Genomic DNA, 17,277 nt, shown 5'->3' on the forward strand with positions numbered 1-17,277 from the left:
CATCAGAAATGCAACTTTTTTGTCTGCCCATTTTATTTCAGCATATCTAACTTTCAAATACAACTATGTACTGATGAAGATAAAATAACCACAAACATTTTTAATGAAAGGTCTCTACAAACATATTTGCCCTTCCTATGACAAATGCAATTTTTAAATATTCTAGACAAAACATATTTTACAATATTCTAGTCAAATATATAATGAAAGCAGCAACATTTCAGCATAGCAGCAATCAAATAATAGGCTACTTTGCACATACATACACATACAGTGTGATAAACTTCACTGAAATCATATTTGCTAAACAATTGTATTTGTTAAAGTTTCGACTGTGCTTATACTGCAGCGCATAAGTTCATTGCTAACAGGAATGGGAAGACCCAAACGTTCGTCTTCCGGGGACAAAGGGTCTCTTTTGGCCTCCAGCCACCAAGTTGTCATTTCGCCTTTGCCCTGTTTAACAAAAAGTCGTAATCAGTAAATCTCCTAAACACAATGCCCCGAAGGACAGCATCATACAAAAGAAAGAAAGAAAGAGGGAAGAGAGCGCGACTGAGCAGAGGTGTGTATTTGCTTGGACATAATGAACACACAAATGAAAACACAAAAGCCAGCTGAGGCCGAGCCCTAATTGAGAGGCACAGCTGAGCTGAGATCAGAGTTCAGCCTCTGGGGACCATATACCATCATCTCAGGAAGAAAACATCAATAGAAGATTGATTTGGTAGAAGGATCTATAATATACCAGAGCTGTGTTTCCTGAAAGCTTCATTAGCCAACTATAGTCACAAGTTTTGTCGAATTGTGTTGGTAATGATGGAACTTGTGACTTTAGTTGCTTCAGGAAACGCAGCCAAGATCAGTTCGTAAAAACTATTATAAATAGTATAAATATTATAAAAAATATCACTCATTATAATAATAATTTCATAATGTATAATAATAATTGTAAAATAATATATGAATTATTATTAATACATTATATAGACAATAATATACAATCAAATAAATATTTAAAAACATTATGAGGATGAGCACATAAATCATTTTGACAAAAATATTTCTTTCTTCATAAGTGTCGTTGAATTGCTTATTTTTTTTAAACATTGTTTATGTAAGCTATTTTGACCTATTTTTAACCGATAATACAGTGTTTTTATTTTTTCCACAACATGCATCAGCACATTAATCATCTTGTCAAGCCCTAATGCTAAGGTAAAGGTATATGAAGAGTGAAGAAAAATTTGATGGGAGAAAAAAAAAAAAAAAACGTTTCTGCGTTAGCATTCTCTTGCAAATGTATTGCTTTCCCCCAAGAAAAATTGCATTCACTCGCAAAACTTTTGCGTTCTCTCACAAAAGTATTGCGTTCCACCGAGAAAGTATTGCGTTCCACCGAGAAACTTTTGCGTTCTCTTGCGAAACTTTTGCGTTCTCTTGCGAAACTTTTGCGTTCTCTTGCGAAACTTTTGCGTTCTCTTGCGAAACTTTTGCGTTCTCTTGCGAAACTTTTGCGTTCTCTTGCGAAACTTTTGCGTTCTCTTGCGAAACTTTTGCGTTCTCTTGCGAAACTTTTGCGTTCTCTTGCGAAACTTTTGCGTTCTCTTGCGAAACTTTTGCGTTCTCTTGCGAAACTTTTGCGTTCTCTTGCGAAACTTTTGCGTTCTCTTGCGAAACTTTTGCGTTCTCTTGCAAAACTTTTGCATTCTCTTGCGAAACTTTTGCTTTCGAGAAACTCGTTCTTTTAAAAACTTTCTTTTGCGTTCTCTTGCAAAACTTTTTCTTGCGAGAAACTCGTTATTTTAAAAACTTTTGCGTTCTCTCACAAATGTATTTTACAATGTGAATCTTACAAAAATTTATGATTGTTAGAAAACAAATTACACATGAAGAACCCTTAAACATACGTAAGCAGATCGTACATATGAAAACATATGAAAGATTGTATGAATTCGTACAAATTAGCCACCAATTTGCCAAAATATAAATTGTAACAAATTGCCGAAATGTCTCATTTCATCACAAAAGATTAATGTTTGAAGACAACATTTCTAGAGGAAACTGAAGTTTTACGAAAGAATGCAAAATCACTGAAATATAATTTTTCCTCCCATCTCATTTTTTCATCACCAAAACCCTTTAGAGGCTGTGTAGTATGCAAAGTTTGCAAGTTAACCATGGCAACCAGGGGGAATGAACAAAATATTTTGCCACTACATTTACGACAGGCAAAATGATAGCTCTGTGGGTGGCTTCTTTGCATACACAAACACGTGCTCTGAACTGACCTTACCTTCACATTGAGAGACCTACGACACATCAGCACGTATCCGCCAAGTGTGTGTAGAAGGTCTGCTGAAGAGCCACTGCACTGGATCTTTAAAGCTATAAGGATCATAACAACAATACGAAATATAAAGGCATGTGGAATGGAAATGACAAGCCAAGTTTTCAAAAAGTTTTATAATGACCCAAAACACTCTAGAGACTTTTGCTAATAATATCACAGTAGCCCTACTTAGACAGCTTCAGCTTTTTTGATCTCCACAGAAGTTTTAAGAAAGGGAAATATTTGGATCCAACCGTAATAAACATTCAGTTTTATCCCTTTAAATCCAATAAAACAGTGCTCAAGACAAATATTTACAAGATTCCATTCGCCCGAAAGTGTCGGACAGGGTCAGTTACTAATTGACGCTGTGTAAACAGCTTTGTTTGCCCAAATACCTTCACTGGTGGACTCCATACGGGACGCGGTGTTTACAGTGCCACCAAATAAGCAGTATCGTGGCATTTTGGTGCCAACCACCCCAGCTACAACGAGGCCTAAGATAACATAAAATCATTCAAAGTCTACTATGTGTTTAAAATGGTAGACAGCTTGACGCTAATTTCAAGGAAAGATGCTTAATGGAAGCCATGCTGACCCGAGTGAACGCCAGCCCGTATCTCCAGCTGTGTGGTGGGCTTGTGTGGGATTTTAAACGCGTGACAGACGCTGATCAAGTCCAGCGCCATGCTGGCAATTTCCCCTGCGTGATTGATCCCGTTCTCTTTCGGGACTCCTGAGACTACCATATCTGCGGAAGGAGGGGGTTTTCATTGATTTTTGTGCAATTTGATGCGAACGTGTGACGAACAAAGGAAGCAGGATCTCTGTAATCGCACTCACAAGCATCTCCTATAGTTTCCACTTTGTACACATCATAGTTGTCGATGATGTCATCAAATGTGGTGTAAAGCTTGTTGAGGAAATCCACAACCTGGTGAGGAGTGCTGGAGCCTGAGAGTTGGGTGAAGCCCACTATGTCACTGCCCCAAAGAAACACAAAATAATCTATATTTAAATTTATTTATTCATTAATTTAACATATAATAATTTATAATATGCTAATGAGTTCAAGAGTTTGGGATCCTATGTTTTTCTAAAGAACTTTTATTCAGCAGGGATCAACAACTCAAGCCAAGGGGTCTATTTGGAGGGCATATGAACATCCGTAGCCTCAGCCCAAAGTCTGAAGAAGTACATCATCTTCTTATTAACTCCAACTTAGATTTTTTGGGTCTGACAGAATCTTGGTTACATAAAAACTCTCCATCTGCTGCATTACATGTACCAGGGTATAATATTTTTAGACGGGATAGATGTGAGGGAAGAGGGGGAGGGGTAATGATTTACATAAAAGATCACATTAACTGTCAGCAGATATGTTGGCCTTTTGACCATGATTTGGAGTGTATTGGGGTGAATATACTGCTCTCACCTGAAATGTCTTTTGTGTTAATTGTTGTATATCGTCCACCCTCCTCTAATAATGATTTCTATATCACTTTTAAAAAGCTACTTCAAGCATGTGATTTTAAAACTGAGGTAATACTGCTTGGTGATCTTAACTGTAACTGGCTTAATAAAACTAATAGGAAATCCCTTAAACAGATTACAGATAGTCTGGATTTTACTCAATTGTTGGAAGGTCCTACTAGAATAACTACATCGTCTCAGACACAGATAGATTTAATATTCAGTAACAAGCCTGAAAGAATTGTAAAAACATTTAATTTTATTACTGGACTGTCTGATCATAATCTGACTCTACTGTCGAGAAAACTTACAAAAAAGCGATTTCATCATTCTAATAAACCCGTGGAGCAACTTAGGATTCCTAAGAAAGAAATGGATAATTTTCAAAAGGCAGTACAGCAGACTAATTGGATAGATATATTTACTGGGATTAACATAGAAGAAGTTAGCAAAATGTTTTCTACCAAGCTACAAAACCTAGTTAAGGAGTTTACTTGAAAGGTAAAAGGAAAGAAAAAAGCAAATGCACTCCCCTGGCTCAATACTGAAATATTTAATTTGATGAAAGAAAGAGACTCCGCTTTAAAAAGATCATTAAAAACAAAATTAAATAGTGATAGGCATAGGTTCACTTCATTACGTAATCAAGTGATTAAAATGATAAGAAAGGCTAAAGCCAATTTTTTTATGACAATTATTAATGAGGGAAAAGGTAACACAAAACTGATCTGGGAACAGATTAAGAATGTGATGGGAATTAGTCATAAGATTAGAAACCAGTTAGAATTGAACCTGAATGGTAAACTAATTCAAGACCCAGCTCAAATAGCTGTAGCTTTTAATGAATATTTTATTAACTCTGTGAATGAAATCGCACAGAATTTTTCCCTAATAACTGGAAATGTTGTCACAATAGATGAAAGCATGCCTTCTTTTAGCATTCAACCTATCTGTGAAGTAAAAACTCAGGCAATTATCAATTCTCTTAAAATATCATCAACAAAAGATATTTATGGAATGGACTCGAAAATGCTTAAATGCCTGAAAGAACATCTATCTTACCCTATCACACAAATTTTTAATCAGTCAGTATTAGAGGGGATATTTCCGACCACCTGGAAAACTGCAATTGTAATTCCCATATTTAAGTCAAATGACCCACGGAACATATCTAACTACCGCCCAATTAGTATTCTTCCAGTAGTCTCTAAGGTTGCTGAAAAATGTGTGTCAGAGCAGCTTGTCTCTTTTCTTAATAATAGTCCCTTCACACTTCATCCGATGCAGTTTGGTTTCCGGGCCCATCACTCCGCAGAAACGGCTAACTGTTACTTTTTAGAGACTGTTAGAGCAATGGTGGACACCTCCCTTGTTGGCGCTGTGTTTTTAGACCTCCGTAAAGCATTTGACACAGTCAACCATCAGGTCCTTATTGCTAAACTCTCTACTTTTAATTTTCCCCCTCTGCAATTAAATGGTTTGAGTCATATTTAACTGGTAGAACTCAATTTGTTTCTGTGAACACCAATCGTTCACTAGCTCTTAATTTATGCACAGGGGTGCCACAAGGATCAATACTTGGCCCGCTTTTGTTTAGTCTATATATTAATGATCTGCCATCAGTTTGCCCTGACATCAATACAATAATGTATGCGGACGATACTGTAATTTATGTGCATGCCAAGACAAAAAATCTGGCTGCCACAAAATTGACTAAAGCCATGGACCAGATCACCAATTGGCTAAATCGTTCATGTCTTCAATTAAACGGATAAAACTGTGGGAATGTTTTTTACAAAAAGACAATAATAGTGTGTCAAACATATCAATTTCGGGTCAAAACATTACTATTGTGCCACAATTTAAATATCTGGGCGTTATTATTGATTCTGGGCGTTATTATTGATTCTAATCTCTCTTTTAAAACACATATTAAGAAAGTCTGCAATAGAGTCAAGTTTAGTTTAGCTAATTTTAGATATATTAGAAGTGCCCTTACTTTTAATGCTGCTAAATTATTTATGGATGCAATGATTATGTCACATCTAACATATTGTCTGACAAGCTGGGGACAAACTAACAGTTCAGCACTTAAGCCACTAGCAACTATTTATAAAAAAAACTCTTAAAATTTTTGACCAGAAGCCCAACAGTTTACACCATTGTATAATCTTAAAAAATATAAACTGCTGAGCTGGGAAAATGTAATTAAATTCAAAAAAATGTGTCTGGTTTACAAAATTTTACATAATACCGCTCCGCCTCCTTTCAATTCATTTATAATCCAACGCAATAACAGCAGTCATAATACCAGAAGCACCACACGTGGCGATCTAGTAATCCCACTCAGAAAAAGTACATTTGGTCAATTATCATTTTCATTTACTGCAATACATAACTGGAACTCATTGCCCATTACAATTAAAAACATACATATGTATTCGACTTTTACTGTACACCTTAAAAATTGGCTAACCGACAATTACACCTGCTGCTGCACACATTAATATGCTATGTGATGTGCTACTAGATGTGACATGATCATGCTTCTGCCACTTGATCTTTGCTGACTGTTTCAATGCTATGTCCTATATGTGTTTCATGTGGCCTTTGCATGATTATCTTTTGTGTCAATTTTCTCTATTTTATTGCTTGACCTGCTTTTATGTCTCTGTAATTTGTGCTTGCTTGTCTGTCTCAATTTTGTACCACCTTGTCTGTTTGTCTAAGCTCTTGCTTAAGCCTTGTTTTAATTGTAATGTATTTATTGATGTATGCCAATTAACAACTGGCTGGGGACTACAGCTGGAAATTAGCCGTAGAGGCTAAAGCTGCTCTTTTCATTAAAAGAGGTTGTCCACATTACTATAAACCAATACAGTAAAGTAAAGTAAAGAATGCATTAAACTGTTCAAAAGTAACAGGTACAAAGGGTAAAAGCTGTTCTGATTGCGTTTAAAAAATAATAAAATAGAAAAGTTATGTTAAATTGGAATAATATTGCTGGATATTACTGTTTTTACTGTAAATGCAGCCTTGGTGAGCATAGAAGAAATGAAATAATCTGAACAAACCTAAACATTTGAACAGTAGTACAGTATATATAACCCAATGTCACTTGTCTTTGTCAAATATTTATTGTTTCAGTCCTTAATAGTTTTCATTCTTACCTGAAATATACAGTGGCGTTGGAGTAACTCTGGGCCTCTGCTGTGCATCCCTGACGAAGATCATCAGCAACTGGTTTTGGTAACATGCCTGACACAAACATAATAATAATATGTATGTTAATATGTATGTTAATAAATGCCCCAAAAATGTCAATCTGTAGAAACAGTCACAGCACAAGTACTTTAAATGTCCAGTAGGTGGAACCATTTGGATATTAATTTTTTCTTGTCTGAAAATATGATTATGGATAATTAACTTTCATCAGCCATAAACACTTCCATACTGTAGAGTAAACGGTCTGTCTTCTGCTTCTCCTGAAGAAGATCCTGTGTTCTCTCGGCTACAATGGTTTCCAAATGTTTACTGTACTTTTCCATCTAGAAAATAAAGGTGAGAGGTGATTTCAAAATAAATAATACTATCAGAAACATTTATGTTAATTCAAATAAAGCTGAAATAGAATAAAAATATAAATGTTATAGTAAAAACTGAAATAAGTACTAATTATTAACTGTAAATAAATAAAAACTAAAATTATAATAAAAAGTAAAAATTAGACCTAAATAGAAGTAAAAATAATAATAAATGAAAAAAAACATAATAAAATTATTAAACATTCAACTGAAAAGTGAAAATATAAAAGTAAAAGCTTATTCGAAAAGTTAATAAAACATATACAGGTGAAACTCGAAAAAAAATTATATCATGCAAATGTTATTTCAGTAATTCAACTTGAAACTAATATATTATATAGGTTCGTTACATGCAAAGTGAGATATTTCAAGCCTTTATTTGTTATAATTTTGATGATTATGGCTTACGAAAACCTTTTCACAATATTCTTATTTTGAATTTGGGGTTTTCATAAGCTGTAAGTCATAATCATCAAAATTATAACAAATAAAGGCTTAAAATATCTCACTTTGCATGAAATGAGTCTATATAATATATTAGTTTCACCTTTTAAGTTGAAATACTGAAATAAATGAACTTTTGCACGATATTAAAATTTTTCGAGTTTAACCTGTATATACTGTATATATATATACATATATATACAGTACTGTGCAAAAGTCTTGGCCACGCAATTATTTTCGGCCCAATAAAATGGTTTAAGCCATTATTTATATATTTTGCTGCAGTGTGTCGATGGGACATATCAGTTTACATTTCCAAAGATTGATTTTGCCATTAATTGTAATAATTCAGTCTATCTGAGATTACATGCAGATGAAGAAAGACTAAATCCAGAAGAACTGTGGCAACGTCTGCAAAGCTACCGACCTGCATGTTGTAAAACCGACCTGCAAAGCCACCTGACAAACTATGTGCAAGTGTACCGAGGATAAAAAAAACATTTTAAACGCAGAGCGGTTCGCATGAAATATTGATTTGATTTAGTTAATAGAAGCTAAATGATAAATCAAATCTATTTATGACATTATTTTTTGAATGGATAAAACTTGAAAGGCTTGACTACAAAAGATACATACCAGGTTCATCATCATATCCACAGGGCTGACCTTGTGCGGGTTCATTTTTTCAAGAATCTTTTTCACCTGCTCGGACGCCGGCCTCATGGCGACATTGTGGGACCAGCATCTCTTTATCAGCTGCGTGAAATTAGACTATGAACACTGAGTGCTTTTCATTTATCTCATCAAGAGCAAATTAGTCATTCGAAACGAGGAAACGGTAAGTATTTACGTATGGTAAGTAAATAGCGTTCAAGTGCAGTGCATCAGTTAGGTCAATACAAACCTCACAGTAATCATCTGGATCTGGGCAATCATTGTCTGATTTCCCAGCCTCTAGTTTGGGAAGCGATGGGCGCCACATAACATCACGCTTCACTGAATCTGCCTGTTCCTGCTCATATGACAATAATTGCACTTCTTATCATCCCCTCTTATCCAAAACACTGTCTAAAACCCCAAAACCTTCCTGATCCTTGTATACTTACTAAAATGAGGTCACTGCGAGTGGCGATTTCCACCAAAATAACAGAGTAGCTTGAGATACGGGAAGAGAAGAAATGTTTGTTTCATGCTTCTGAGAGATTGTGTTTTATTTGAGGACAAATTGCTGCTCTGGGATGCATCTTTAAAATATACAAAGCATTCCCCTGAGTACAAAGATAAAAACAAATTTTTAAAGTTGGGTCATAACTGTTATACAGTACATTTTATAGTCCCCATCATGGCTATTTATTGATTATTAGCTTATTTATATATTTACAATTTTCTTTTCATTCATTTATTTATTAAACAGAGACGTGAATTAGTGAATTTTAAATATGTTCATACTTTTTTTTTTATTAAAACATATTCCAGATTTTTAACCTCACTTAAAGATATTCCAAACATGTTTTTGTTTGATAAATCATTAAACATAAAAATTTTAAAGGATGTTTAAAACAAAAACATTTCTCCTACCTGTACACATCATCTGCGGCTGTGAAGTGCTGATTCTCAGAAGATCTTCAGGGGCGCAGTAAACGTGATAGACGTTTTGATATTGGTAATTGGTGCTCATGTCCTCCTTTCTGTAGGCCATCAGCCCATAATCTGTATAATTAAATATGTCTTAATTCATAATTGAATCGGGTTTTTTTCACATGCGTTGGAATATGTGTAAGAATCATGTACCTGATATTTTGCAGACCCACCGATCGTCAATCACACAGTTATGCGAATGAAGGCGGCCGTGAAACATTTTGTGCTGGTGCAGGTAAGCCATCCCTCGGGCAATATCAGTAGCAAAAGACAATCTGTAGACAAAAGTGTTCATTTGATTAATACAGTTCCATCATGGAGCTTCTAAAGAGCTTTCCCACATGCCACAAGACATATTTACCGAAAACCCTAGTTGATGGGGATGTCCTCGTTCAACAGCACGTCTGCCAGGCTTCCCTTTGGACAGTACTCAGTGATAATGCTCATGAAAGGAACTTCAATGCAGCCTCCAATGAACTTTGAGAGGTTTGGGTGATCAAGCTAGTTAAGTTAAAAATCGAACAAAGGCATTTAAAGGGGTGGTAAAATGCCCTTTTCACAAGAGGTAAAATAAATATCTGATGTCCCCAGAGTGTGTGTGTGAAGTTTTAGCTCAAAATACCTCACAGATATTTTTATATAGCATGTTAAAGTTGTCCATTTTTGAGTGTGAGCAAAAACGCACCGTTTTGTGTCTGGCCCTTTAAATGCAAATTAGCTTGTGTGTGTGTGTTAGCAGCAGCTGCGATTACCTCACGCAGACACACACTAAAATGACAGAAACTGTTCTGCCTTTTATATTTAAACGGAGTCAGACAAAGATGGAGAGACTCAAGAAGAAGTGACAACATGTAGAATGCAACAGGACGTCTCTGAATGGTTAGTTGATGAATTTATGTTGCTGATGTGGAGTTAACTATCTTCAATTATGATATTCTGTCATGGTAATCTATAAATCGCTCGTATAGGAACTGTTGTGAGATGCACACAGAGACTTTCTACTGCATGTGAAAAGACAGATGCTACAGTTTGAGCTGACTCACAAATGTACTCTTACACAACAACTGTTCCTCTTCTCAACATGGACTGCGTGTTCCCGGGGGCGGGGTTTATGTACATTTTAGGGTTGTTAATGTCACTAACCCGTGAGGAATGTCGTGTAGTCCCTACCAGCCGTTTGTTGTAGTCCTTAAAAAAACTATTTCTTTAAAAGCAAATATCTTCCTTTGCTTTGAACATTGTAACTTTGCAGATGTTGTTTATGCTCAAACAGCAACATTACACACTAACTAAAGTTAGACAAGTGAAATCATACTCAACCACCCCTTTAATGATTTGGTCTGGTTTATGTGATTTCTAAGATTTGTTGCTACAGCTACTCACCTGACCTCTTTGACTTCTTTTCTGATTGTTTTAGTCAGGGTGAAGTGTTTCTTCTGGATGTGTTTAACCGCTACAGTCCTTCCATCACTGAAAAAACAAAACAAAATTGATAAAACAAAAGACAACAAACCAGTCGGGAAAGTCAGGAAAATAAAGCAAAGACAACAAAGCAACAAAAAAAGTCAGCAAAACAAAGACAAGACAATACAATAAAACAAAAACAAAACTTTTTTTTTAGTAAATACATGAGTAGAGATACCCAAGAGGCAGTATCACTGGCAAACACTCACTAGATGCCGGCCTGAATGAAGCCCGGTTTGAAGTTGGCGTTCACTGCAGTGCTGACCGTCACATCTGTAACTCTACTCACACTGGAGTTCCTCTTTACTGTCCAAAGACTTGTGGATGTTCAGTGAGAAAAAAAAAATTATTGGCTTGAAATTATGTATTGTTGTCTCATGCTAAATTAATTTTAAAAAAAATTGTACATTTAAATATTTTTTTATATTTGGCAGTAACATATTTAAAGGTAGTGGATGAGTCTAAAAACTCTTACCAAACATGATATTATTGTAGTTGACTATCCAGCTCTCATCCCAAAACATTTTCTGTTTTTGGTACTGCAGCCACTGGGAAAATTTCACAATTTAAAAAATTCATAATGGGTGTAAGGGTTCTTCCATAAAATTTTCAGGAGACATTCATGGAGTCAACAAAGTGTCATTTTATTGACTGCGTCACTCACGTACTGACCACACATTGTGCAGAAAAAAGATAAATAAAGGGGAAAAACAAAACACTGACTAATAAATGGGACATCAGCACATTACTGAGTTCTGGGTCTCAGATATTTCTCAGGGATCCCTCACCAGAACTAACTCAGCCACAGAAAATGAAGCCCTTTTAACAAACTAGACCAAACCATTGGTATAATTACAGGGGTCTCACAAAATGATCCTCAAACTTAAAAAAGAAAAACATACATATACACATCTCAAATGAACATAGAAAATCACATTTACCCTACAGCAATAATGACAATACACTTAAACATGCGCACACATAAAAATAAACATCCTTTAAACACATTCAAATTAACACACAACCCCAACACATATTGTCTCAAACTACATTTCCCATAATTCCCCAAAAGAGATATAAAGGACATCAGGAAAGGCCGCACCCCTTTAATTCCAAACCTTTGGTCCATGCTGCAGTCATGGATCCCGGCGGAACAACGGGTAAGATGTACACATTCAAACAAACTTAAATAAAATGTTAAACCCATATATTGGTCGTGGTTTCATTTACTACTAGCGTGCACTCTAGAAACAAATGGTTATTGGCTTTGTTGCTCTTTGAGGGTTGAAATGCTAAAGAGACAACGTAGCTCCTCAGTTCCAATGTTTGGGCAACTTATATTTAAAGAAACAAAATAATCACATAATGTACAAATAAACAAACAAATTAAACTAAAACCATGCAAGTGATTTGTTCACTCAGTGTGGCCTTAGCCATCACAATGGGACAAAGCAATACATACAGTATGGTTTGTAACAACATAGGCAGAATAATGCATTACTAACACTGAGCGATGACATTGACGCTACAGGGAACGCTCCTGCATGAGCCGGTGTGTCTGAAGCATGTGTGGAAACACACCAATTCTGTTGTTCAACGGCGTGGTCAGGTGACATAGCGTCAGTGCAAAATGGGGTCAATCCAATGAAATAATATCCATGAATGTGTGTGGAAAGGGCCAGCCTGCCACAACACAAACATTTAATAAATCAAATTAATTCCCGAGAGACACACACTCCTTTTCGATGGAGTGGGCTCTGTTACTCATGGATGAGGCTCACTGTGCGTCAGGTAAACTTGAAATACTGAGGGGGCGCATTCTTAGTATACCTTTTCAAGTTTCTTTGCCTATATAATCATCTGCAAGTTATATTGACTGGGTTTTCTAAATGATCAAATATTTGTCAAGCATTGAACCAGCATTCTCACCACCAATGTTAAGAAAAAAACACAGCAGAACAAGGCAACAGGAAGCCCGATGGCCACTTTGAAGGATGTAGGCATAGGACAAACACCACAGTCAGCAGGACACGTCAGACAATTCTCCTCCAGCTCACAGGTATCGTCTCCACACACTGACACACATGCACAAATGAAAGTCCACATAAACATCTATAGACAAATCGTAATTGTTTTCTAATAAGACACAAATGATTTCCTGGAGCATATTAGAATATGTCAACAATTAGCCTTGCTTAATCGAACACTTTCTATAGTACGTGCACTTAAAGTAGCATCAATATCCTTGATGTACCAGTTGTTTAAAGACATTTTCCATAAATGCCTAAAGTGTTTAACAAGTTGTACTAACCTTGAGCGCTGACTACTAGCACTTTGGACTCTAGTGCTGCATGCATCTGTCCCACTTTGATATGAGCAATAACCGATGTAACTCCTAAATGGACCAGCACCACCTGTGTAAAATAATTAAAATCCCCATAAAATATCAAATGCAACTTATAAATAAAACTCTTAATAATAATACAAAATCTTTATATTTATATACCTTTGCTTGTAACCTTTGACGTCCAGAGCAGTTGGTTCATCTTGCCAGCTTTAGATACCGTGTGTGTTACAATTTCGCCATCGTCTGGAATCCAGGGACCACAAACCCCTCCACCTCTCTAAACAGACAAAATGTAATCGCTTGACTGTTTAAAGGTTTAATGATGTGGAGCAATCAAGGCTAATATTGACTGTCAAACATCATGCACAAAAGTTAATAACAGCTTACCACACTGTAATGAATGGCACCAGTTTAAGTAGAACCTGAATAAGTGCTCATCAAGGTTGGCCCACCTCCCATTGATGAGCGTCTACCCCTTCCTCACACACACACACACACCCTCACACGCACACACACGCACGCACGCACGCGCACACACACTATAGACTTCTACTGTTCTTTATATTACCGGTATATAAAGCTTATTCTGTATAAACATACTCTATCCAAATATCCTGAGTCCTGGGACCCAGGAATAGACTTCTGTCTACTGTAGTGGACATTAATATTTTAGTAAATTCCTCTGACACCATAGCCTACATGTCACATGTCACAACCTGGGTGTCCTGTAAAGAGCACATTCGAGATACCAAATGTTTGGAGGTTTCACCATGAAAACAACTTCTCACTGGTCTCCTAAAAATGTCTGACATTAATTTAGTGATCAAATGTAGCACTCTTATGGAAATATGATATTGTAATTATAATTTAAATCGGACTACTTTTCAAATTGTATTTAATAAACCAACATCTCAGGAAAACATTATGGGGTTTCAAATCCAAAAATGACTTTCTGTTACAGAACAGGGCATTGATTTCATACATGTCCACTGTTGAGGACATCATTCAGGACTTAAATCATGTTTATCAGGCATTTTGGGAGACACAACAAGTGAATATGGAAATAAATTATACATCAATATTCCTATGTAATATTATATATTATTATTAAAATGTTGCTAATTATTTCTCCAATTATTACACTTCTTTTTTCATTAAAATGTTGCTCCAATAACACATTAATGTGCAAATTAGATACAGTGTATAGACACATTAAATTGAATGGGAATATTAATTTACGGCCATTTTACCCACATCTTGCATAAAGTAAAATGGTGTATCAATGCATTCCGTTATATCTTTCATAACATAGTTGAGAATCATCCTTATACAAATTTTGGTTAAAAAAAATCCTGAAACCCCAAAAATGTATTGGTGATTGAAAAAAAAATCCCATTGTTTTTGCCTATACATATAATTTCATGTCATTTTATTTTTTTAAACAACTGAGTCCTGGTGTCCACTATAGAATATAGCATAACATTTGAATAAAATATAATTTTTCAAAAAAATGTAATTTTTTCATTTTTTTTCATTTATGTAATAATTCATTCAATTTAATCACTTTTAGATGACAATATGATATATGTAAAAAAAAAAACGCCACAGGGCATTTTTGGCAATGGTAATTGGTCTACATACTGCAATACTATCATTTTGTGGCCTCTGATATCATGCCACAATGTTCCTTGTTTAGTTGACTTTTTATTTGAAAGATTTCAGCGTCAGTGTGACTAAATCGAAGAGAGCTTGCTGTAGGTTTAACGTCGACCATAACGATACGGACCATGAGCGCAAGAGGACAGGAGTGAATGTTGGCATGGTACACGCAGCAGTTGTCTTCATTGGCGTTGTTCCAGTTTGCGGGGCATTCGTGCTCAAGGCAGAATCTTTTGGCCTCAGATGCATTACTGTGGGAGAAAGTGGAGCGTATAGTGTAACATAAGCCAACATTCATTGTTAACATAATATTACATTCAAGGAAACCTCAATGTGCAATGCGACAACAAAAAGTTCAATGGAGTAAAAAAGTGGTTTCTAAACATAATAAAGCACATTTGAGGAGGCCGGCATTGTGAGTCGCGCTCACCTGAACTGGAAAATCTGGTTTTTAACGGCATATTCATAAAAGGAATCTGTGGCAGTGACAGAATAGGTAACGTTGAACTCCTCCCCATCTGTGACCTTTTCTGGCGGACGTTGAACCCAAGCCATTTCTAAGCCTGTGAAAACATGTGGGTATAAAGTGTTTAAGGAAGCTCAAGGAAGATATATATACAAATATTGATCTTCTTGTATGGTATACGGTATACACACAGAGTTGAATCAACTTTCAAATGAACAGCACTTATTTTGTTGGCCTGCTGATTAGAAACTTCCTAAGTTGTTGGTTTGTAAATTTAAGGTCTTGTCTGCAATTCTTAAAGGGACAGTTCATCAAAAAAAAAATTATGAACGAATCATTTAAGCTGTTTTTTGTGAACTTGATCAATGATTCACTGAAAAGATCTGAATCAAAACAATGATTTGTTCAGGAATTGGACCATATTTTTGAATATGTCGGTAGCACACAAGTCATACCGGTTTATATCGGTGTTAAGATGATGACAGATATTTCATTTTTGGGTGAACTGTCTCTTTAAGGAATTACCATCAACAATGAAAGCAATTGAGTAGCTAATTAGACTCGTTATCTTAAAAAGACGCACTTACCACCACAGCTAATCATGTTGTAATCGTTTGGTTCAACTATGGGCCAGCAGTCATATTCAGTGTTGTCCAGGTCATGCCATCCTTCAACAGTCAGAATCTAAAACATTTCATAATTATTGGTGTTTTTATCTAATAACACATGCCAACTCTTATGAACGATGTCTTGGCCAAGTGCACTTGCGTGGGATTTTATTGTTTGGTGAAATCAATACTTTCGAATGTAATATTGCTAAATTTGATACACAATAGTGTCGGCTATGTTAGCATGTTGGGAGATTAAAAATATAAAATATTATTCTGCCAAACTTGTATTTCAGAGCACATTATATCTATTGTAATTATATATAAATAAAATAGAATGAATGAAATGTTCCTGTTAAACTTGTATCTATGATTAATTATATATATATATATATATATATATATATATATATATATATATATATATATATATATATATATATATATATATATATATATATATATATATATATACCATGATGTGCAAAAATATATAACTAACTCATACATTCTTAGTATATTCCCAGGTCTGTCCTTCACCGCCTAATTCTGGCCACAAGTGTTTCTGACACGGCCACAAAAGCCAAGCGTGATAAACTGTCTGATCCAGTCCATTCACTGACAGTTTCTTGGCAGGAAAGCTGATTACATTTATCACTATAAAACATGGTATCTTAACCAACAAATCACCATCATGTTTTCAGACCTGTCAAAGTGATCAAATAATTCCCTGCATCATTACAATATTGATTAACAGTAAAGGCACAAAATCATGCACTTACCATAAGGAAAAGGACAGGGGAGGTTTCCCACAGACCCATATTGTCTTGCTTGCGTCCGTTTGGATGCACCATGTAGACTGACTTAAGAAGGGGCTGCCTCATGTCCTCTATTTTTTCTTTCTTTCTTTTCTTGTGGCCTCAATAGCCCCCTAATTATTCAATCAGTTGGAGAGCTCACGCTAATCACACTCTCCCAAGGAGATCCAACTCACCTTCAGCCTCCACTTGTTGTCAGCACAGATGCAGAAACCATATGTGGAATAGGCATCGGTTATTTTAGTAATCGAGTATTCCGACGATTATTTCATCGATTAATCGGACAAAAATTGTGGTGATAAAAATAGATCAACGTGAACAACAGCCTTTAAAATGACTTGACAAACATAGCAATAATATTGGTTCAAATAAAGTATCAAAGTAAGTAATCATATTGTTTTTATTGAACAAAACTGTTAAAATACCATGTAAAATAAATTATAT

General features: G+C 35.6%; 2 protein-coding genes across 4 annotated transcripts; both read right to left on the bottom strand.

Annotated features, from left to right (window-relative positions):
• Window positions 1-292: 292 nt before the first annotated feature.
• Window positions 293-9,113, bottom strand: LOC306987836 (atrial natriuretic peptide receptor 2-like). 2 transcript variants are annotated; one of them, XM_079592419.1, is made up of 10 exons: window positions 8,940-9,113; window positions 8,738-8,845; window positions 8,470-8,589; window positions 7,260-7,353; window positions 6,976-7,063; window positions 3,176-3,315; window positions 2,931-3,083; window positions 2,731-2,829; window positions 2,297-2,388; window positions 293-456 (listed from the first exon to the last, which is right to left on the bottom strand). In XM_079592419.1, exons 2-10 carry the CDS (start codon window positions 8,813-8,815, stop codon window positions 304-306), a joined length of 1,017 nt encoding a protein of 338 aa, XP_079448545.1. In that variant the 5' UTR covers window positions 8,816-8,845; window positions 8,940-9,113; the 3' UTR covers window positions 293-303. The 2 variants fall into 2 exon arrangements, with proteins under 2 accessions (XP_079448545.1, XP_079448546.1); XM_079592420.1 differs by having other exon boundaries at window positions 6,976-7,020; window positions 7,259-7,353.
• A 323-nt stretch (window positions 9,114-9,436) lies between these two features.
• LOC306987838 (uncharacterized protein) lies at window positions 9,437-16,939 on the bottom strand. 2 transcript variants are annotated; one of them, XM_079592422.1, is made up of 10 exons: window positions 16,798-16,939; window positions 15,995-16,091; window positions 15,372-15,504; window positions 13,442-15,192; window positions 13,247-13,349; window positions 12,865-13,010; window positions 11,411-11,483; window positions 11,145-11,252; window positions 9,625-9,746; window positions 9,437-9,543 (listed from the first exon to the last, which is right to left on the bottom strand). In XM_079592422.1, the coding sequence occupies exons 1-4, from the start codon at window positions 16,897-16,899 to the stop codon at window positions 14,934-14,936; spliced, it is 591 nt and encodes a 196-aa protein (XP_079448548.1). In that variant the 5' UTR covers window positions 16,900-16,939; the 3' UTR covers window positions 9,437-9,543; window positions 9,625-9,746; window positions 11,145-11,252; window positions 11,411-11,483; window positions 12,865-13,010; window positions 13,247-13,349; window positions 13,442-14,933. The 2 variants fall into 2 exon arrangements, with proteins under 2 accessions (XP_079448548.1, XP_079448549.1); XM_079592423.1 differs by lacking the exons at window positions 9,437-9,543; window positions 9,625-9,746 and adding an exon at window positions 10,822-10,941.
• Between the last annotated feature and the right edge of the window lie 338 nt (window positions 16,940-17,277).

Source organism: Phoxinus phoxinus, assembly GCF_949152265.1.
Source record: "Phoxinus phoxinus genome assembly, chromosome: 20".
NCBI lineage: Eukaryota > Metazoa > Chordata > Actinopteri > Cypriniformes > Leuciscidae > Phoxinus > Phoxinus phoxinus.